This window comes from Homalodisca vitripennis, chromosome 7 (genome assembly GCF_021130785.1).
Source record: "Homalodisca vitripennis isolate AUS2020 chromosome 7, UT_GWSS_2.1, whole genome shotgun sequence".
Taxonomy (NCBI): Eukaryota; Metazoa; Arthropoda; class Insecta; order Hemiptera; family Cicadellidae; genus Homalodisca; species Homalodisca vitripennis.
In genome coordinates, this window is record NC_060213.1 from 129086138 (window position 1) to 129110880 (window position 24743).

General features: G+C 35.6%; 1 protein-coding gene across 1 annotated transcript in view; it reads right to left on the bottom strand.

The window, feature by feature from the left end:
• Positions 1 to 18070, bottom strand: part of LOC124366885 (cationic amino acid transporter 2-like) — a 68846-nt gene extending 50776 nt beyond the window's left edge. Inside the window, exons 1-2 of the mRNA XM_046823485.1 lie at positions 18002 to 18070; positions 5166 to 5403 (exon numbers count right to left, since the gene is read on the bottom strand). Coding sequence (XP_046679441.1) covers positions 5166 to 5403; positions 18002 to 18034 — 271 coding nt within the window. The 5' untranslated portion in view covers positions 18035 to 18070. The remainder of the gene's footprint in view (positions 1 to 5165; positions 5404 to 18001) is intronic.
• Positions 18071 to 24743: the final 6673 nt, after the last annotated feature.

Below are 24743 nucleotides of genomic sequence, written 5' to 3' on the forward strand. Positions count from 1 at the left end.
AGAGTAGATGTAAGGTATAGTCTACTGTGGAAGCGATTGTTGGAATTGGTGGGGTTGACTTAGTGTTAAAGACAGTTGCTAGGGTCTTAATGTTGTGCCACCCTTGCCTGCTTTGACTGGATAGCTTGGTATTTCCCTACTTTGAAAGGAGAAACGTGTGAGCCCAAAATCCTCCCACATGGTCTCGACAGAAAGCGGCCCCTACCTATAACCTTACGATTACAGAATATTCTGTAATTTAAGAAACAGCGCAATGACCTTTTAGTACTAAATGCAATCTTTCAGCTTCTTGCCTAAGAGGAAAAAAACAATAAAAAGGTAAGTGGAGGAAAGTACTTAGAATAGTAGGCTATTAAGGGCGTAAAAATTGTAATAATATGAATTCTTGAAGAAAATTTCTAGTAGGCATAATATAGAATTTTTCAAACAAAATATAAATGTGTACTGATATGTTGATAAGTTTAAATAAGTAAATAATAACAATTATTTAAAAAAAAGTAGGAACCACCATATGATTAAATGGTTGGAATTAGTTTTTATAATGTAATTCTAGGATTAACTGGAAAATTACTATAAAACTGTAGTTTATTATTACTATTATCGTGTTGCCACACAATGTCGTATTGTTTGAGCAAATGTATATGGTAATATCTGAGTAATGTATATGGTTCCTATTTGTCTTTCGAATTTCTATTTTGACTATTTTATCAAGAATTCTATTAAGTATCTTTTTTACTTGTAGAATAGTCCATTGTTAAAATTTAAAATACGGATTTTCTATAAATATTGTGTAGGATTAAAGGTTTTAGGAAGATTTAAATTCAAAGCTGTGAGTGTTTCTGTCTGCAATAGATCGACCATTAAATGCGTATATTGGCTTTTACACCTTGAGTAGTCACGCAAACAGCCACTGTTGTGGTATCAGTGCACATGGCGATGCGCTGTTGCCATCCTGATAAGAAAAATGCAGCGCACTACGCGTATCTTGATACTTGAGCTAATAACACTATACATGTACGAATAATCCATGACCTACCTTATCTCTAACAGACAGAAAAATTTACATTATTTTATCATCGAGTATTCTCTTGAGATCAAGTCTGTATCTGTTGACTTTACGGAATCGGTGTAAACTGGATAATACCAAACAGGCCTAACCCATTTTCACGAAACAACTGTCCAAGCGTACATGCAAAGTATAATATAGTACTTCCCTAAACATAACAAAAGTGTTGAAATTGAATTAAGGTAGAGAGAAAATTTTTATCGGTAGGTCTAAAAAGTAAATTAAAGAAAGATGTCTTATTTTACTAGGCGAAGTTAGGGCTAAGAAGCCCTCTCTAACACTTAACTTGAGGACCAACGGTTTAAAGGTGACTTCCGAAACACCATGTTAGAGCTGGCGGACTGCTTGCAAGGACAGGATCGCCCAGCGGTCCATCCCATCCAAGCAGCAGAGCCACGCTGGACGTTGCTTTATCCGGTCATTTTGCGAAAACCGTTGTACTTTCAACTGAGTGTTTGCCTGAATACAGCGGAAGATGTGCTTCTTTTATTTAATTTTAACTGCGTAGGCTAGGATCACTATTGTGTTTTATTATCATTTCTGTCTCATCATATTTAACTGTCTCTTATCGACATTTCTTTCAGTTACAAGTAATCCGTTTGACATTAAGTCGGACCATGAGCTGTTTATGAGAGTATAATTTATAATAATCAACAGGTCCTTGTGTGTGGTTCTTGTGCCATTCATACGAAGTATGAGTTTTAAAAATTCCGTACTGTTTATTGAACTATTTTGGCTAATGTGACTGGAAAGTGGTCCAGAAAAATATCTATTTACGTCCCTGATATACTGAAGACTGAATTACCAGCGGATCTTAGTCAGCCGTACTTACTTAGTTTGAGCATACTTTACATTTTTGTTATCATAAAAAGGTACAAACGGAAAAAGGGATTAAAGCAGTAGATGAAAAGGTTTTGCAGGAAGGCTCTGGCATTTACAGGACTTATCCAACCAAACATTCCCACACCTAGGATGTTTGGACATATTATCTACGTTATGCTCTTGTAGCCATCTTGATCCACCAGTTGAACATCGTGGAGAATATCCGTTTCGGAAAGAGAAGCCATGTAATGGCTGGGGTGATGACTTATAAACACTACAAGGTGACAGATTTTGCACCAGTGATGATGTATGCTAGGAGGGGGAGGCTCCTAGTTCTAACTGAAGAACTATCTAAAGATGTATACTTTTTAAACGAAGGCGCATTAGTATGACAAAGATATAAGGAAAAAGTACGGGTTATACCTCGTATTAATACAAGGGAATGCATTTCCCCACTGTTCTTATTCCATCACATGAAATTTAAGTTCAGAGTCAACAATGTGAATTACAAGTTCACATAAAGTATTATTTGTATTATTATTAAATGATTCACAATAACATATGTTTTTTTATTACAACATTTAATATTTAGTTTGTTACCAAACATATAGTTTCTCGAATGTTATTTGTTACCCCCACCGCCTTTTACATATTTATGAATTATTTACTGAATTGATCAAATAATCAAACGTACTCATTCATATATTCCAAAAAAAGGACACGAAAATTGAGGCAACACCAATCTACATCAGGGTATAAACGCACCTTCTCCTACAGTGAAAGTATGAGCTATAATAAACCTGATCTTAATTTTACAGGGCGAGAACAGGTACAAACCTTAGCCGGTACAAAGAGTAGCCCAGCGCTATTCCTATCACATTGTATGAAGACTCTTTCTTCGACTCTGCAAATAACGGGGTCTGTCAGCTAAAAAGTTAAACTCACTGGTCAAAGTTATTGTCTCACTGGTTCGCAATCTCAAAGCCTACATCTAGAGGCACGGTCCTCTGAAGAACATCTGTAACGATGTGACCCCTCTTCAGTTGGGTACGCAAATTTATACAACCCCCTCTTGTACCATAACTTTGCAAAAAATGAGTTCAGGAGTAGAGTTGTTAGCTAAATCAGAAAAAGACGCTCAGTATTCAAATGAGTTCGTGAAAATCTTTCATAATAATATTCATCTGCACCCGCTGTTGTCTTAGAATAGATTTCTAACGTTAAATAGGGCGTCCAAAATATGTTTCATTTCCATACAAACAAGTATGATTATTATATATAGATAAAATTACGAAGTTTTTTTACTGCACCACTTTTACCACTGCACCTATCGTCAAATCAAATCTGACGCAGGTGGAAAAAGTTCGCAACCCGAAGACCTTGAGCCAAGGATTTAATCGATTGATACCTACTCAGTAGTATCAGTCTCGATTAAATCCTAGTAAGAATAGATTTAATTTAGTAAGAACGGCTGAATTGATTTTGAAGGCTCTAAAGATATTGTGACTGCAGGCCCAGCATCAGTCTTGGCTACAGCCCCAGCTAACACATACACTCCCAGTCCCAGAGTGCTGCCCACACCCAACATCGTGAGGTCTGCCAGTCTCAGTGTATCTATTGACTTACCCGCAAAGGCTGAGGCTATAGCAGCAATGAGGAAGGATATTGTGACCGCAGGCCCAACATCAGTCTTGGCTACAGCCCCAGTTAACACATACACTCCCAGTCCCAGAGTGCTGCCCACACCCAACATCGTGAGGTCTGCCAGTCTCAGTGTATCTATTGACTTACCCGCAAAGGCTGAGGCTATAGCAGCAATGAGGAAGGATATTGTGACCGCAGGCCCAGCATCAGTCTTGGCTACAGCCCCAGCTAACACATACACTCCCAGTCCCAGAGTGCTGCCCACACCCAACATCGTGAGGTCTGCCAGTCTCAGTGTATCTATAGACTTACCCGCAAAGGCTGAGGCTATAGCAGCAATGAGGAAGGATATTGTGACCGCAGGCCCAGCATCAGTCTTGGCTACAGCCCCAGCTAACACATACACTCCCAGTCCCAGAGTGCTGCCCACACCCAACATCGTGAGGTCTGCCAGTCTCAGTGTATCTATTGACTTACCCGCAAAGGCTGAGGCTATAGCAGCAATGAGGAAGGATATTGTGACCGCAGGCCCAGCATCAGTCTTGGCTACAGCCCCAGCTAACACATACACTCCCAGTCCCAGAGTGCTGCCCACACCCAACATCGTGAGGTCTGCCAGTCTCAGTGTATCTATTGACTTACCCGCAAAGGCTGAGGCTATAGCAGCAATGAGGAAGGATATTGTGACCGCAGGCCCAGCATCAGTCTTGGCTACAGCCCCAGCTAACACATACACTCCCAGTCCCAGAGTGCTGCCCACACCCAACATCGTGAGGTCTGCCAGTCTCAGTGTATCTATTGACTTACCCGCAAAGGCTGAGGCTATAGCAGCAATGAGGAAGGATATTGTGACCGCAGGCCCAGCATCAGTCTTGGCTACAGCCCCAGCTAACACATACACTCCCAGTCCCAGAGTGCTGCCCACACCCAACATCGTGAGGTCTGCCAGTCTTAGTGTATCTATTGACTTACCCGCAAAGGCTGAGGCTATAGCAGCAATGAGGAAGGATATTGTGACCGCAGGCCCAGCATCAGTCTTGGCTACAGCCCCAGCTAACACATACACTCCCAGTCCCAGAGTGCTGCCCACACCCAACATCGTGAGGTCTGCCAGTCTCAGTGTATCTATTGACTTACCCGCAAAGGCTGAGGCTATAGCAGCAATGAGGAAGGATATTGTGACCGCAGGCCCAGCATCAGTCTTGGCTACAGCCCCAGCTAACACATACACTCCCAGTCCCAGAGTGCTGCCCAACACCCAACATCGTGAGGTCTGCCAGTCTCAGTGTATCTATTGACTTACCCGCAAAGGCTGAGGCTATAGCAGCAATGAGGAAGGATATTGTGACCGCAGGCCCAGCATCAGTCTTGGCTACAGCCCCAGCTAACACATACACTCCCAGTCCCAGAGTGCTGCCCACACCCAACATCGTGAGGTCTGCCAGTCTCAGTGTATCTATTGATTTACCCGCAAAGGCTGAGGCTATAGCAGCAATGAGGAAGGATATTGTGACCGCAGGCCCAGCATCAGTCTTGGCTACAGCCCCAGCTAACACATACACTCCCAGTCCCAGAGTGCTGCCAACACCCAACATCGTGAGGTCTGCCAGTCTCAGTGTATCTATTGACTTACCCGCAAAGGCTGAGGCTATAGCTGCAATGAGGAAGGATATTGTGACCGCAGGCCCAGCATCAGTCTTGGCTACAGCCCCAGCTAACACATACACTCCCAGTCCCAGAGTGCTGCCAACACCCAACATCGTGAGGTCCGCCAGTCCCAGAACTCTCTTCAGCTTGGTCCCACCATCATTACCCTCCTCTTCTTCTGTCTTCCGCCGTGCCAGAATCTTGGCGATTTGCATTGTTTTACTCTGTAAGAATATAAATGTTACAGGTTAGTTTAAAGAGTTATGTGTTATATTTTGTATAAATCTCCTTATTATAACACTCTCCTCGTGTTATAATTTAAGAAAATTTCTTGGTTTTTTTTTAATTACCAGTTTTATACTAGATATTTCTATACTCGTTGAGTTTGTTGCAAAGTAATACTTTCAAACAGGAAAGCGACGTAAATCTATCAATTTACAAAATATGAATTGTAAGATGCTGTTATGCAATGTCTCATTTGAGGTGCATAGAATTTTAATGTTATACGTTTAATCTTTCAAAATGAATACTAACCCTTTTATAATTACGCGATGAGTATTGTGGGCTAAAATAGAATCTATAAAATATCGAAAATTGTCAACTAAATAGTGTAACACAAATAAAACTTGTGTTTATTTCATTTTGTTTGTTATTTTAGAAGAAATGTTTAAGGTTACCAACTAGTTACTTAATTAAAACAATTTAATATTGTCTTAGTGAATTTTGAATATATTTTTATATTAGTAACTAGTAGTGTATTAATTATTTACGATACATAAAATAAAATCAATTAATTATAATTTTCCAAATAGAAATTTGTGCAGATTGTATAATCGATTAAACTCTGAGTCACAACTCAGATATAAAAAGTGAACTTTGCCTTTAAGATAATTACATTACATTCTGCTAAATGCTCTGTATGATACTTAATGTTTGAAGTCTTTAATTCATGCACGCAATATTTGAGCACTTCCCTACCCAGAATATTGAAAAGATAATTGGTTTGATTAATTCCCTATCCAAAATATTGAGGATATCAATTCATCGCCAAAAATTTTGAGGATATCAGTAATTTGGTTACTTCCTCATTTATATTTTTTCACTTCCCCATCTAAAATTTGAGATCATTAGTTTGATCATTTGGAAGAGATCATGTTTAGTCACTTCCCCAACCAGAATTTTGAAAAGATGAGGGGTTTGGACACTCCCCTCCTAGAATTTTGAGGAGGTCAGTGGTTGAATCACTTCCTCAGCCTGTACTCCAGTTTGACCTAACGAGGTTGTAATTTAATTTTGAATTATATAGCGATCATAGTATCTTACCTGTATCGTTAGTATCGTATCTAGCCCATTTTAATCGCCCTGAAGTAATATACATTGATATCGGCATTCAATAGATGACATACGAACGGGCCCATCATCCAACAAAACAAGATCCATGATATTATATCCTAGTTCTGAAATAACTACAACAACTTTCTTTTGTAGTCTGAAGAAGGTGCTGTGGTTGGGTTAATATAATCGTACTACATAGGCCATTGTGAAAAACATCAAAGCTATGCCCGTTTACACAAAAGAGTGGAAGATTGGAATAACCTAACCCAACCAAGCCTAACCTAACGTAACTGAACCTAACATAAACTAACTAAACTTACCCATGCCTTTGAAGTCCACAAAATGTATGCACATAATGTTTCAACACTCTCCATCCAGAATATTGAGAAGATCAATGGTTTGATAACTTCCATACCAGAATATTGAAAAAATCATTTTCAAATCAGAATAGTTTGATCAATTTTCTATTCAGAATATTAAGGATATAATTGGAATGAGCTATTTCCCATCCATAAGTTTGAAAAGATCAGTGGTTTAATTATTTCTTCATCTATAATTTTGAAGAGACCTGTAATTTTGTCACTTCTCCATCTAGAATTTTTAGGAGATTGGTTTTACCATTTTTTTCATCCAGAATTTGGAGGAGATCATGTTTGGGCAATTGCCCGACCAGAAGTTTGAGGAGCCCAGTTGTTACCTCCTTCTATAACTTTGAGAAGATCAATGGCTTAATCGCTTCCTCAACCAGAATACTGAAGAGGTTAGTAGTTTGATCACTCTTTAACTAGACTCTTTAACTAGAGATCAATGGTTTGATCACTTCCCCACCCAGAATATTGAAGTGATTACTAGTTTTATCACTCCCTAACTATACTATTGAAGCGATCATTGGCTTGATACTCAGCAAACAGAACGATGAGGAGATAAATGGTTGGATCACTTCACCAGCCTATGCACTTAAACTAGCAAAGTTACTATATCATTGTGAATTTTATAGCGGTCCTAGTATCTTACCTGTATAGCTAGCTATAGAGCCTAACCCATTCTAATCACCCTGCAATAATCTAAAAAGATACCGGAATTCACCAGAATACATACAAATAGGCCCAAAATCCAACAAACCAAGATCCACCATATTATTATCATAGTTCTGAAATAACTATGATTGCTTTCTTTTGTAGTGTGCAGGGGTTGGGTGAATACCCGTAGTAAGTAGGTAATTACGAAACACGTTAAATCTATGCCCGTTTACACAAAAGAGTGGAATGTTGGAATAACCTTACCTAACCAAACCTAATCTAATCTAATTTAACTAAACCTAACATAACCCAACTAAACCTAACCTAACCTAACCTAACTAAACCAAACCTAACCTACTCAAACCTAATCTAACCTAACTAAACCTTACCTAACCTAACCTAACCAAACTTTTGAAGTCTGATACACAAAATTTATACACGTGATGTTTGAGCACTTCACATCCAAAATATTAAGGAGATCAATTGTTTCATCACTTTTCTACCCAGAATATTAAAGAGACAATTGGTTTGATCAATTTCTCGTGCAGAATTTTGAAGAGATCAGTGGTTCGGTTACTTCCTCATTTATAATTTTGAAGAGACTTGTAACTGTCTGAAGAGGGTGCTGTGTTTAGGTGGATATACTCGTACTACTTAGGTAATTCTGGAAAACTTCAAATCTATGCTCGTTTACACAAAATAGTGAAAGAGTGGAATAGCCTAATCTAACCTAACCTACAATTTTGTGGTCACTCCAAATCGTACCTCCAGGCCATCCAGGCGTAATCGTAATTGAGATGGTCTGGATAACAGCAGTATGCAATATATGCACTGGGCTCAAGAAATTATTGTAGGATAGCAGGACCAAAAAAATTATATGGGAAAAGTGAAATTACTTTAAAATATTATGCTTTGTCTTCTAAGCTCCGTTTTCATATAATATATCATTGTAAAATATTATTTATTGGTTTAAATTAACTTTCTGAATAGACGTGTTCTTATAACTATTTCGTAAAAAAACTGTGTGGTTTATTAATAATATTCCAATATGTTACAATACCACATTTTAATATACAATTGACTTGTGCTTAAATCAAGTTTTTCTGCGAACCTCACGTCTTCCTTAAAAAAAGAAAAATTAATGCCGATAGTGTACGTTATTGTTCCGATACAGTTGATGACATGTAATTAATCATCCAAAAATTAAACAGGATCAAACAAAAAGGAATTTTGCTGTTGAAATAAACGTAAACCTATGTCAATATTTTACATGCTGCACAACGCTTCAATACACAAAGCACTCTCTTATCAACAGATCGCAAAACATGAGTTCCTAATAACATATGTAGGAGGGTAAAATGGTTTAGTGTTAACCAATTAATTAATTAACGGCAAACTAGTTAATTGTTTGTTGGTTTTACAATGAATAACAACTACTTTGTAAAAGTATTCTTAAATGCTACTAGCATGAGTGCCTGCAAAATAATAAGATACCACTCTAATACTAGCTTGGGCTAACTCGTGGCTTGCCAAAAGTAATAATAATAATAATAATAATCTCTTTATTGCATTTTTTAAACAATATAACATTGTATCGCAATCGTCATAAGCAAAAATAAATAGTTCTAACTATACCTTCATACACATTCACACTTACAATTCATACATTCGCTCAGACACATTCAAACTGACTCCAGATCCAAAGCAAACATACACATACCGACTCCAGATCGAGAGCAAACACATACAAACTGATTATTTAAATACAGTGCAAATTTAGACCTCCCAGCGGCTCGTCATGAATTCATCGACAGAATAAAACGCTTTTGACACCAAAAGGCATTTGAGACGAGTTTTTAATTGATTTTGATTGATGGAATTTTTTACACTCTCAGGGAGCTTGTTGATGAGTCTGACACCAACTTGTTGCGGGAGGTGTTGTGATAACGTCAATCTGTATTGGCTAGTTCGAAAATTGTCCTTGCCTCTTGTCCCATATTGGTGAACGTCACCGCCACGAACCAAATCACACTTTGATTTGCAGTATGTGACCACCTCAAGAATGTAGAGGCAGGGCAGAGTCAACAACCCCAACTCCCTGAAAGATTCCCTACATCATCATCAAACAATAATATAAAGTTTACTATAGGACAGACATCATATACCTCAACAATCTTTTAAGCATTACAGTTTATGAGTTTTAGTTTTCACTTTTGTTATGGAAGAGAATGGTCCTGGAAGGACTTACGCCACTGTCACAAAATGAAAACTTTTGGAAATTATTTAAGAGTACACACATTGGAATACAAATATAGAACAATTTATTTGAAAATATTTCAGTTACACAAATTAAATAATTTGATCAATGTTATGGTAATATATGTTGCAATGATAATCTCTATTGATAATAATAATAGCAATGTATAATTTTAATTTTCATCCTACGCGTAATTTATTAATACGATTTATATTTTATGTACACAAGGATTTATTATAAACGTATCACATAAACTGTAATATAAATATGTTAATGTATACATTAATAGATAATTATGTTACCTGTGGATAACGCCACAAATGTTTATTAAAAACAAGGGTTCAAATGTTCATAACACAACTGTTGTTCTATTATTATCAGCTGCATGATATACTACTATCTAATATGATCTAATCTAATCTCCGTCAAATTGAATAGAACTATTTTCAATTACTGTGTAATGGGCAAACATTGCAGTGCGTAATCTCTAACTAGTGTTAGCGCAGTCATTCATGTAATACTTAGTGAATGAAACTTTGACAATGAATTAGTTTTATTAATTCATATTGAATTCACACAGATTTTAGTTTGCTACGGCAATGTTATTCAGTTTTGAAACCCGTTCTAGGAAACGACAAAAGTTAAAGAAAAAATATCATAATTATAATTTATAATTAATCTTAACTATAAAAGAATTTAATGTCTTGTGAAATTTGTAATTAAACCTGTATTTTTGTTATGTGAGAGGTGATAGAGATAGAAAATATTCCTAAAAGAGGAAGAAGGAGAGAAGGAGAGAGGGAGAGAGAGAGAGAGAGAGAGAGAGAGGAGAGAGAGAGAGAGAGAGAGGAGAGAGAGAGAGAGAGAGAGAGAGAGAGAGAGACAGACAGAGAGAGAGACAGACAGACAGAGAGACAGACAGACAGACAGACAGACAGACAGACAGACAGAGAGATTCTCTGAAGACGTTTTCAGCCAGTTTGGTGCTTTAGGACATTTTTTACGCTGGATCATTTTAAGAACATTTTGTTTTGCATTACTCATTTTAGTAATACTTCGTAGGATGCTTCAGAGCTTGCCATTTTTGTTCAAAAAGCTTTCCGGTTTATACTTGAGTCCATTATGTTTGGTTTCCAGATGACGCGACATTTTCAATGGTTTCGTTGATTCAGCGGACAGTACTTTAACACAAGCGACACACTCCGGCTTAGGGGCGTAAATCCAAACTTCAAATAAAACTCTATGTCCTGCATTTTTGTTTTTCATTTGTATCTGCCTCGTGTCAGGCACTTCATTTTAAACATGTATCCATTACAACGCTGAACTAACTCAAAATATCAAGTCAAACACTTGAAGAGTAAGAAACTTACAGATTAAATTGAGCAGACAGAAGGTTAAGTCATTGGAACCTTGAGTTAGTTCATAAAATCTCCTAGCAAGCAGCATATGCGCTCGTCCACAGGCTTTATAACGCATTATAAATTAAATATTTAGATTTTGTTTTCACGTTACTTATTATCGGTTTTACCGTCGTGCTTTTACTACTGGAAGAATAACATTTAGTTTTAACAAATGTTTTATGATGCTACTATACAATAAAAGCACAACATTTTACAGGATACGTGCCTCATTTATTTAATGGTATTATACTGCCCACCCCCCCCCCTAAAAATTGCAATTTTGGGGTCGGAGATCGTCAAAATTTTAAACACAAAAAGAGGGTTGTAGGTTAGAGAACCAGTTGTTTAGATAGTCTCAAGTCTTTCGAAATCGTTTTTAAAGTGATTATGTCGTTATACTCGTAGTTATAATTGAAACTACAAGATCCTCAGACCATGACACAATTGTTAAAGCCTCTCTAGAGATCCAGAGAATCGAGGCTTACCAGCTCAAGTGTTTACCTTAACTTCGATATCAGACAGAACAACTGAGATTAACGGATTGCATTTTTACCAGAACATGTTGTATTTATATGCCAATATTACATAAGCAGTCATTAACCTGCAGATTTATCTTATCATTCTACTCCACGTCCTTGTGAATCTCAGAAAGACCTTTCTAATTATTCAGTAACCTTTCCTGCAAAAACACATGTTTAGAAAGGAAAGTTACAAATTTTAATTGACATCTCTCTTTATAAATTACTTGACTGTCAACAGTCAATGAGATTTTAACAGTCATTTCGAAAACTGTGGCCATTTTACAATTTACATGCCAATTTTACAAACTCCAAAAAACAAATATTTATGAAATAAATAAATATTAAAAAAATATATATTTTTTAACCATCTGTTATAATCTAACAGAAATTAAACAGGATCAAACAAACAAGAATTTTTGCTGTTGAAATAAACGTAAACCTATGTAAATATTTTACATGTTGCACAAAGCTTCAATACACAAAGCACTTTCTTATCAACAAATCGTAAAACATGAGTTCCTAATAGAGGGTAAAATGCTTTAGTGTTAACCAATTAATTAATTAACTGCAAACTAGTTAATTGTTTGTAAAAGTATTCTTAAATGCTACTAGCATGAGTGCCTGCAAAACAATAAGATACCACTCTAATACACAGCTGCTTGGGCTAACTCGTGGCTTGCCAATAGTAGTTAGTACAGGAGCTGTAGTATAGCCATGAGCGCCTGATACTCGTTTGGCTCAATGTTTCTTGTAGCATGCTTGTTCAGAAAGTATTCTTTTAGGTTAAAAAGAACGCTTTGACTGAATAAAAAAATAGGAATTGCACCTTTGGTAAAATAATTCGTTTTAAAACGCCATCTTAAAAAACAGTTTTTGTCTGCAGGCATAACTAAATCGTTGGTCGCAACTCTTATCAAAACTACGAGAGTATTTGGTTCTAATATTAGTTAAGTACACGAGCGACATACTGCACTCCAACTTGCTGATTATAGTTGATCAGTTTCAGTATAAAAAACACCTAATAAAACCTGTAGGCTTAACCTTCTTAACGTATACTTATCTACCTGTCAAGTAGAGAATTAATGAGGTACGATAAGAGGTAGACTATCAAGGTTCATGCAATGGATATTGATAAGAGAAAAGTAATAAATGTTATCTACCTGTCACAGGAGTACCTGAACTTCGTAGTTTCTAGTGCCTACTCAAAGATTTTGAACTTTATATAACAAATTGGCTAGAGTTCATTGGACTCGGGAAATATATTGTTAAATCTGTACAGTAGTCTCTTTTGTTAAGAGAATCTCGGGAAATATGAGAAACAAAGCGTCACTATGTCACATACAGACAAGTGTTTTCCACACCTCCACTAAGGTCCTGAATATGTAAGTGAGATTGTGGAGTCCCAGATAAAAAATATAAAAAGCAATACAGTTGCCTATATCATATCATCGGGAGTGCCGATGGCCGAGTGCTCTAAGACGTTGGACTTTGAGTCTGGGTCAGAGATAGCGCAGGTTCGAATCCTGTCTGTGAGCTTGGACTTTTCATCAGTACCATCGACCTTGTACTGTATCGACTCTCCCCCTTATTCTGTTTGATAAGATCCTCGCACAGCCAATGGCCCACGAGGACGGACAGAATAAGGCTTAAAAGGGGATCGGTCACTCCTTTTTATAAAAAAAATTGAGACAGAGTTTAATTTTCACAATATAATACAGTATTTTAAGAACAGTCTCACAACAATGTGAATGTTGAGAACTAAACTCAACATGTAAATTGATAAGTGTCGATCTTCCCACTATAGCTATGTAAAGTGTAGAAAACGTGAAGTGCTCCACCGTGCTTTGGACTAGAGTCTAAAACATCTTTGTTGTGCACTCATTAGATTTACACTTTATTTTGCATTCTAGTTGTTTCTGATGACGAAACGATGCAGAGTTCATTTTGAGCTTCTTCGTTTCCGACTTTTTTATCTCTTCAGACGAATATGACTCCAGTTTCCAGGAGTCAAATTCAAGTCTGTGACAGCGTCATACTTCAGACGATGCACTAAGAGGAAGCTGAACTGGAGCTAAACTCAACATTCACAGCCTCGCCAATCTAATCAAGCTCGATGTAACTAGGTCAACATCTGGCAGTCGTCTCACACTCGTCTGAGCTTCGCAATATTTAAAGAGATAAGATAACATGCACAGATATAAGAGATAAGTTAAACATAACAGGCACAGGACAATTCCCTGAGGTCCAACTTGCCACATGCATTTAAACCATAGTAGTTAAATACATTTTTCTGATTGTAAGTTAAGTTAGTTTTACCGATTTTTATAATTATTAAAATATTAATTGTGTGTTTTTAGTTGTAGTAACATCTGAAAAGCAGATATACTTAGAAACGTTGGAAATGAAGGGATTTTTATTTATTTGTTATTTAAAATGAGGCATTTAAATATCAATAATAGTCTAAATGTTGGTGATATGAATAAAATATAAATAACATTATGTTTTTACTATGATAAGATCTTACACATTTGGTAACAAATTACCACTAGTCAAAACAATTCATTTTAGCCAATAGCATTGTTTTAACAACCTGATGAGGATTGTCAAACAAGTAGTCCAGCATCACCAATGAACTACAATTCCCTTTATCCTTCGCATATAATACCGCTTTCCACGTACGAAGTGTCGAAAGCAAAAACATCCGACAATTGTTGTATTACTGGTTTATTAATAAATCCCTACTTTTGATATTCGTACAGTAAATATTTGCAAGCTGTGTATTATTATTCTTATTATTTTCAAACTCGGTAAAACGTGAAAAAAATTTTTAGCTCGAAGATCTTTTACCCGATGTATAATTCATAATTAAGCAATGACCTTATAATATAATGTAAGCTAAATTTCACTTAACCGCCAATACTTCATTTCTAGAAAATTTTGAAACTTGTTTAGTTGTATTAAATCATAAATTTTGTTCATGATTGTATTTGTATAAATGCTCAAAACCTTCAAGGTATAGGTTAGCCACAGCACGTTGCTTCGCTAAAGTTGCATACAACAATTGAAGCCTAAAGGTCATTTATACAGAATGCAAACTTTTACATTTCCCGGTAGGCAAACTAGAAATTGTGCCAGCCTACTATGTGCTTCAATGCCGCTCAGCCAAATTCCATGTTTGGACATGCATCGTCATAGAACATATTCTTGTCTAAGTAAAAATGAAGTTATGTAAAATTTAAAACCTGCAGATTGACTAGCCACATGACACATTCACAGTTTTGTACATTGAATGGGGTTCCATAGCAGTGTTTGAATACTAAAGTTCCGTAAGGTAGAGAGGGTCACCAACTTTTACCATTGACTTTCACTCTATTATTTTTCTTTTTGCTGCATGAATAATCTGCATGTGTTAATATGTTGTCATTACTCTGTATGGTAAAGGCTGCTTTCCAATTCAGCTGAGATCTGGCTACTTTCCAATACTGGAAAGTTATCGTTTTCTTCGTAAACAATGCACATAAATCTCTTTCCCTGTATAACCAATTGGGTATTATTCCATTCTTTGACAGTTCTATGTCCAAAGATCTGACTTTATACCAAAATAAATAATAAAATAATGATAGTTTCCCTATGGAAGAATAATTCCTAGGCTTTGTCAGATAATCTTTTAAAAGATTTTGTATGCTTTTTGGTGTCGTGATGAAAATTGTAGTTCAATACTTGTCTGTAAATTTCTATTCCGAGACTCAATAGAACTTTCCACAAAACTTTCCTGTTTTATTCTGCTATTTTCTCGTTGCCTACATGATAAGACTAAATATTTGCTGAAAGCTCAGCCAAATACCATGGATTGAAGTGCACCACAATCGAACTCAGTGTTGCTAATACCTTCATTCAAAATTTAAAATCTATAGGCCAGTTCATTTTCGATATATATTGGGGATAGACAGAAAATAAAATTTTCCAGACCCACGAGTTTTATAATACATTAAACTATAAAAATATTGTAACTATTGTAATTTATAATTTTATAACAATTAATCTTCATTTGATAAAAATCAAAGTATTATCTTTCTTCAACTAAATCCTGTGTCCCAAATCAAATAATTACCGTGACCTTCAAGGAACTGACCACCAAAAACTGCCTTTGTTTATCACGTCACCCCAAAAAGATTCGGTCTTAAAAGCGATCACATCTGATAAGCTAAATCTTTTTTCAAATTTATTTGTTAATTATTTTAGAAACCCTTTGTGAAACAAGTTTTTTTTCTGTTCAAGTTCTTCTTGAGTGAAGTAACCATTGGAGTAAGTTAATTCTAATATATTCCTACTAACAAAATAAAATTTCGTTAGAGAGCACTTAGACGTCTTAGGGATTTGTTTTAATACGAATTTCCTCATTGAAAATGCAGTGTTTCACATTAATCCATTGTTAATTGTGTGTTTATTCCAATCATAATTGTATCTATTTTTCCAGTATATCTATTAAGGAAATATTTTTGGAGGGATTTTCAACATATAAGGTCGTTTCTAATCAACTTTCAGAAGTGTAGACTTCAGTATGTTTGGAATGGCTACAGAGTCACATCACAGTCGACTGTACCTCCAAACCTGCTTGAGATGAAATTGAAATCGTTGAAGGGCTGAAAATTAGTGAGTCAGCCCTGAGGAATCAAGGGATAATCTTAAATGTTAGCATAGGTATGCATAACGGTTACATATCTTAATGGGATGGTGGAGGAAATAGAATAGAGATCTTAATGGGATTGTACCTAAACTAAACGTTAAAAACATGATATTGAAAATTCTCAAAAAATTGCGACTTTTTAAAATTTTTCTATGCTGGCAATCATAATTTTATATTATATATCATACAATAAAATTTTGGACTGATGTTTTATGAATTAATTTTTGAATTTTAAGAGCTAAATGTGCTCTCTTTAGGTAACTTTATTGCCACGAATTGGTTGGTTTTTAACTTTTTGTACGCCTAACATTATGGCTGTTTTTACCACTTGAAGAAGAGGTTACATCCCGAATCTTGAAACGTAGTGTATTATAGTACTACTAGCGATGGAAAAAGTCCGAAAATGTGTTGTTATTCTTTCAAATCCATTTTAATGACTAACTTTAAACCAAGGGGTAGTATTTTAAATTTTCGAAATAAAACAACTAACAGTTGTTAGTTAGTTTCTTGACCATTATTATCGCGAAGGTTATTACCATGATTTTATTTATAGACGTAGAACTAACGATAAATAATTCGGACAGACTGTCGATTACATGATAACACTCAATGTAACTTTTCCGTAATGATGTCTAATAAAATCATAAATGATGTGAGGAAATACCACTTTATAGAAAAAGGTGATGTAGTCTTAACAGACTGGTCTTTGTTTAAGAATTTGGTATTCTTTGTTTAAAGATTGTTGCTGACGATGGAAAGTTGAAAGGATAATAGGATTTCCGAAGCTTTCATCGTTGTAGTTATAACAAATTATAACACGACGTTTCGAGGATTGAAATCTACCCCCTTCTTCAGGTTTGAAAAAGACACATTTTGTGGAAAAGTTTGTATTGTAACTGATCCGCCTTATAAATAGGTGAAAACACGTATTTTGCATTTGCAAGTAGTAAGATTACAACACATAAAAACAACAAAAATTAAAATAAGAACTACCATAACAAAAATTGAAGTAAATACGCGGCGCCAAACGATGTAATGATGAACCAAATACCAACTTACCATTACTACACTACCGATTATGATTACCTAGTTTATAATTGTATTAAAATTGTTAAACATCTACTGTAACTGTACTGAATTTTGTAATTAAATTATTGTTACTGTCTGTAAGAATTTTCCATTATATTTTATTAGTTATTAATCAATTTGACGTTCCCTACTGTTAAGATTTGTGTTATGCACTGTTGTTATTTTTCTGATACACCGTACTTACCATCTTCTTTTTATATGATTACTGTTATTTTTTCTAAACTGTCATTTATGGTTTAGAAAAAATAAATAAAAAATATAATTTATTGATAACTAAAAAAAATAAGCATTCTTAAAAAGTCTACGATTTAATAAAGCACATTTTACAAATAAATAATGAACCAATCATATAATATAATTACAATACTATAAAGAAATAACTGTTAAAAACTTAATGCATTTAATATTATTCTAAATAATAAAGATTACAGTTAATATTATCGGTTTTATGAATTTAATTGAGATCCTAAATGAAAATATAAACGTCGATATGAACTAGAGGTTTTTAACGTACCCGGGCACCACTGTTAGATGTAGGTACAACCATGGTCGAGTCAGCGATAGTGTTCACAATGATCGACAAGTTCTACTGTACTTGACAAAGTACCTCTCTACCTTTACATAACGGCAGATAGCTTATCTTTCTCTACCTCGTGTTATAATGGCTAATCCCGACCATTGAGAATGATCGTGTCTTTGGTAGTGGAAATTTTACACAACATTTAGTAAGAGAAGAAATAATCGTTTTTTTTGTGAGATCTCTATATACTAACAAATGTCCTTTCTAGTAAAAATTCTGAAAGCTAAATTTATGCCACTCTAAAAAATCAGATTAATTTCTTCAAGATCGTTATCCATAGCTGTGACAATTATCTCGAAATCACCTATTGTGGATGTAGATCTAAAAAAAATTGAGTAATTAAAAATACCTAGGTGTCACATTTGAACACCGATTAAAATGGACAGAGCACATATAATTACTAATAAAGTACATCAGTAAATATGTATTTGTATTTTATCAGCTGAGTGATGTTCTAAGCAGGAGAGGTTCTCTCTTTTGGAATAATCGCTTGGGGCGTTACATACAAAACAATGCTCGAAACCTCAATATTGTCGAAAAAAGTATATAAAATTCGCATTTAAAAAGCTCCGGCGATTCCCAACTAACACTCATGAAAGAAAAATTCAAATATTTACCATAAAAGAACTTTATATAAAGAATCTCGTATTTTTTATTAACAAAACTCAAATAAAATTCCCTATTAAAATAGTATTAGAGATCGATCTCTCAGAGTGAATAAATCAAAATTGTTTATTCTCTGAAAAATTAACAAAAGATACATATGAATATTTTCACTGTCTTAAAAAATATATAATTAAATTACATATTTGGTTTTTTAAAGTGAAACGTGTAAAATAAATTTATATTTCTAATTTAAATCGATCATAACTACTAATTGCTACTACACCTCACAAATTGTGTATCAAAATATTTTTTTCAAATTTACACACTACTAATATTTTTCTGCTACTTCAATTTTTATTTTCATAAAACCGCATAAATAACACAATTCTTAAGGCCAAGTCATTGGTAGTGACAACGTATGGATAGATTTGAACGCTGCTTCTCCCTCCCTCCCCACAACACATAGACACAATCATCAATGTTGGCTACGTATAGTTTAAGGGTTGTGGCTTTGATCGATTAGATAAAATGATAATCTAATAATTATAAAGAATAATAGTTAAATATAATTCTTTTTGGAATAGTTATTGCAATTATTGTTTCTAGAGTCTTCGCACAGGCCGTTATTGCCTATGTAGACCCATTTCCTTGGAGCAACCTTTCACTCGGTGATATAAAGTAATGATTTATCATAAAAAAACGTGCTTGGATACTTTATTTGTCCCTTTTTCATTTATAACTTCAGTATGATAATAATTGTAATGTGTATACATTCTATTTCTGTATATATTGTAAACTCTTGCTGGAAATAAACTAATTAATTAATTCAGATGAATTAACATTGGGCATTGCCACATTTTGAAAGTTATAATGTACATAGTTACGTAATCTACGTACTTTGTCATCTACCTAGGGTCATAATACAGTTGACTCGATTATTTTTTTAAGTAGTTGTAGACAAAATAATCAAGGTTGGTGAATATAAAAGTCAAGTGAGTCCAGTAATTGACGTAATCGGATAAAATATTTGGTAAGCGGGTCCAAACGAGATAGGTGCTATGCATCTTATTGTTTTCTAGTAAATATTTTCTTCGTAACATCTCTCTGTAATTAAAAAAAGATGTATTTGATGTAACCGTGTTTGATATCCAATTTATCCAATGGATCCGTAAAAATATATTTACTATTTACGATATTCTTTAACGTTCTAAAAAAGAAATGTCACTGCTTAAAATGAAAAAAACACACTAAGAAACCAGTCCAAAAGAAGAATTTCCTTAAAAGAAGATTGATAAAAACTTACTCCAGTTCTTTCTTTTAAAACCAACAGGAAATTTTCTAAACATAAAATCACATTTTCGTGTCATTTTTGCCACCTTTGAAATTTTTAGGCTATCTATGGTTTCCTTTCCACGTTTACAAAATGAAAGTGGTATTGTATTAAAAAAACTTCAAAATGGAGAGGACACTCCCCAGGAGAAAATTTCCAGTACTATTTATAAACCTTACAATAATTATTATAAACATTTGGTTCCGTTAATGTATTTGCAAAAGTTTCATTTTATATCTGCACATACGGAAAAGTGGCCAAGGAAGAGAAATGGTAGACCACACGTCACATACATAGTACCTCAAGGAGATCCGACGTATTCGGTAAACATGTTCCAACAAGCTGTAAGATTTGCTGGAGTCCTCCTTAAAAATAGACAAATCCGAGCTGCTAAAATAAATAATTAATAGTTCAGATATTCTTCTGAGTTGCACAAATGATTTAATAATGACCTGCAATATCAAGAAGGATAGTGCTAAGAAACTAAGTGACAGTTGTTAATTGTGTGTGTGTATATATGTGTGTGTGTGTGTGTGTGTGTGTGTGTGTGTGTGTGTGTGTGTGTGTGTGTGTGTGTGTGTGTGTGTGTGTGTGTGTGTGTGTGTGTGTGTGTGTGTGTGTGTGTGTGTGTGTGTGTGTGTGTGTGTGTGTGTGTGTGTGTGTGTGTGTGTGTGTGTGTGTGTGTGTGTGTGTGTGTGTGTGTGTGTGTGTGTGTGTGTGTGTGTGTGTGTGTGTGTGTGTGTGTGTGTGTGTGTGTGTGTGTGTGTGTGTGTGTGTGTGTGTGTGTGTGTGTGTGTGTGTGTTGTGTGTGTGTGTGTGTGTGTGTGTGTGTGTGTGTGTGTGAGTGTGTGTGTGTGTGTGTGTGTGTGTGTGTGTGTGTGTGTGTGTGTGTGTGTGTGTGTGTGTGTGTGTGTGTGTGTGTGTGTGTGTGTGTGTGTGTGTGTGTGTGTGTGTGTGTGTGTGTGTGTGTGTGTGTGTGTGTGTGTGTGTGTGTGTGTGTGTGTGTGTGTGTGTGTGTGTGTGTGTGTGTGTGTATTTGATTCATAAAGCCTATAAAGAACAAAAAAATTATTTCGTGAGAAATTACGTTCATGCATACCGCGAACAGTTACGTGCAACAGTCGAAAATTAAAGTTATGTCTTCGTAGTTTTGTAGTTTTATATTTATTAAAAAAACGTTTAACTAATATTTTACAGTTTAACTACGTATGAAGTGCATGACCGCTAATATTTTTAATTGGTCTTATCAATAACCATCATTGCAACGATAAAATAACAGAAGCATTGTAAGAAAGTTCAGTACAATAATATGTGGTTTTGGCATGTGACGAAAGATTCTATTGAGTCTCGCAGTAGAACTTGACAGACGAGTTTAGAACGACAATTTTCATCACGTTGCAAAAAAAACACAAAATCTATTAAAAGATTATCTGACACAGCTAATTATTCTTCCATAAGGAAACGTAGCATTATTTTATGATCTATTTTGGTACAAAATCAGCTCTTTGAACATAGGGATAACAAGTAATACCAACAGCAAAGAAAGGAATAACACCCAATAGCTGTGTGGACACAATATAGAGGAGGAGATCGCCAGAGTGATAAGAGAACTCTCTTCGAAAAAATCGAATGATTCAAACTATGTCTCAACGTGGCTTCTAAAACTGTGCTCCAAGCATTTGTTGAGGCCACTCGAGCATTTGATTAATCTCTCTTTTCACTCGGGAACGTTTCCATCCTCTCTCAAAATTGCGAAAGTTACTCCAATTTTTAAGAAGGGCAACCCCCTTTCAACTCAAAATTATCGCCCAATTTCAATGCTGCCGGTCTTCAGCAAAATTTTTAAAAAAGTTTTTTTCACTCGATGTGTGAATTTTTTTGAAAAACACAACCTACTATCAGCAAACCAATTCGGGTTCCGAAGTGGAAAATCAACAACTGACGCAATCGTTTCGTCTGGTCGACATGATAGTAGAAGGAATGGAAGATCGAGGAGACACGTTGAGTGTATTTCTCGACCTATCGAAAGCATTTGACTGTGTTGACCACCATTCCCTCATTCTCAAATTGGAACATTACGGGGTGCGAGGAGTGCCACTCAAGTGGCTCGAATCGTACCTTAGTGATAGAAAACAATTTGTTGGAATTTCAGACGTTCGATCTGAAGGGAGAGGGCTTTATTATGGAGTTCCCCAGGGCTCCATCCTGAGTCCTCTACTCTTTTTGATCTACGTCAATGATGTTGGTTCATCGGTAAGCCGCGGACAACTCGTCCAGTATGCCGATGACACGGCTCTATGCTTCAAAGCGAATTCAAAAACATAACTCGAAGAGATTACATTCATTGAACTCAACAATGCGATCCAGCATTTCAATGAACTCAACCTCAGAACAAACCCAACGAAATCAACATTCATTCAATTTTGCCTGAGACAAACGAACTCAGGCTCTAGTCCCACTGTCATGTTGAATGAGACTGAGATCGAAGAAGTCTACTCAACAAAATTCCTTGGAATACACCTCGATCAAGGATTGACATGGGATTTTCATGTAGACAGCGTTTGTTCCAAGGTATCCTCAGGCATTTATGTTTTGAGGAGACTGTCCGAGTATTGCCCGACTCAGGTGCTGATGACGGCGTACTATGGACTAATCTACCCACACCTCTCCTATGGATTGGTTTTGTGGGGGGGTTGCTCAAAAACAAATGTTTCCAGAATCTTCATACTGCAAAAAAGAGCAGTCAGAATCATTGCCAAGCTGCAAAGGAGAGAGTCGTGTAAGCCAGCATTCAAAAATCTGAAACTGTTGACACTACCCTGCCTCTACGTATTAGAGACATGCCTTTTCTTCATGTCAAAATGCGAAACCATAAGAGGTAGTAACATACACTCTTACGCAACAAGGGGCAGGGAGAACTACCGAACTGGGAGACACAGAACGGCAGTTCATGAACGTTTACCGTCACAGGCGGGAGTTCAATTCGTCAACAAATTGCCAAATTCAATCAAAAATGCCCCAATGCTCAAAGCATTTAAAACCCGTCTGAAAACTGCGTTGATTGCAAAAGTATTCTACAGCACAGACGAGTTCATGGCACACCATTGGGAGACCACCGAATTGGAAGACTGATTAGGTGAAAGAGTGGGACAATTCGAATGATTGGGAATGAATAAATGTTGACAATGTATGTCTAAAAGGGATTGAGATGTAAGAATGAGTGGAAAATTTTTAGTTTAAACAAATATAATGACGATTGCCATACAGTGTTATATTGTCTAACGCAATAAAACATTTATTTATTTATATGTGTTTGATCTATAGCTTATTCATACTATAGTTAAAAAAACACAAAAATAGAGTTGAAAGTCATTAAAAATTCATTTGAGCGCACTCTTGCACTGTAGTACTCTCCCTACCATTCCGGAACTTTTATTATTTAAAAACGGCTATGAAATAATCTAACTCAATGAACGAAAATGCGAATGTACTGTGTTCCAAATATACTAAAAAGATTATCTGTAGACTCCAAACTTTGAATCAAACTTAATTTTCTACATAGATAAGAAATAGTTGTATGAAAGTATATGTCGAACTATGTAATTGGGCTGAGCGTCATTGAAGCCTACCACTCAGTAGGTTGCTCAATAAACAAAAATGTGAATGTATTGTGTTCCAAATATATTAAGAAAAATCATCTGTAGACTTTAAACTTTGCATCAAACTTGATTTCTAGATATACAAGAAAGATTTGTATGATAGTGTGTGTCGAAAAATGTAATTTGGCTGAGCGTTATCGAAGCCTATCACTCAGTAGGTTGCTCAATAAACAAAAATGTGAATGAATTGTGTTCCAAATATATTAAGAAACATCATCTGTAGACTTTAAACTTTGCATCAAACTTGATTTCTAGATATACAAGAAAGATTTGTATGATAGTGTGTGTCGAACAATGTAATTTGTCTGAGCGTCATTGAAGCCTATCACTCAGTAGGTTGACACACTTTTTATTTTGTCAGGCAGAGGAATTCTGGTTGTCTGTCTGCCTTTCTGTCCGAAGAACTCTTGAGAATGAATTGAGCTACAGACTTGAAATTTTGCATGCAACCTCTGAGATTTCTGTTCTGATACACATTGTGTGGCGTCCTCACATAAAAAAAGGATTGTTACAAGGCCTGTTAAATACACCTGTAACAGTGCGATAGGTACTGAGGACCATGTCACATAGTCCTGGACAACATACTTACTTTATACTTAAATCTACTTTATATTAATACTTTATTTGTGTCTACGATTCCAACATAAGGTGTCAGCATGTTTACAGTTCTCTATTCCTGATTACTTCATAATTCTCAAGAACAGAGTAAATTTAAGTATGACTATATTCTAATATTTCCAAGTTCACACCTCTTTATAACATTTTCAGTACAATTAAAACCTTAAAATTTTCTGTTTGGCAGATGTTAAACCGTAACTTCCAATATACACGGGCTTCTGAAATAAAATGTGAATAGGAAAGCTTAGATGATATCAAAACTCCGGATCCGCAAGGCCTAAGATCTGAGATTCAATGCGAATGTTGTGTTTAGCTCCAGATCACCTTCCTCTGGAATCTGGAGTCACGTTCGTCTGAAGAGATCCGACGAAGAAACTCGAAATGAACTTTTTACATCATTTCGACATCAGAAACACCCGGGCTACAAAATATAGTGTATTCTAAGTGAATAGTTATTAGGTAT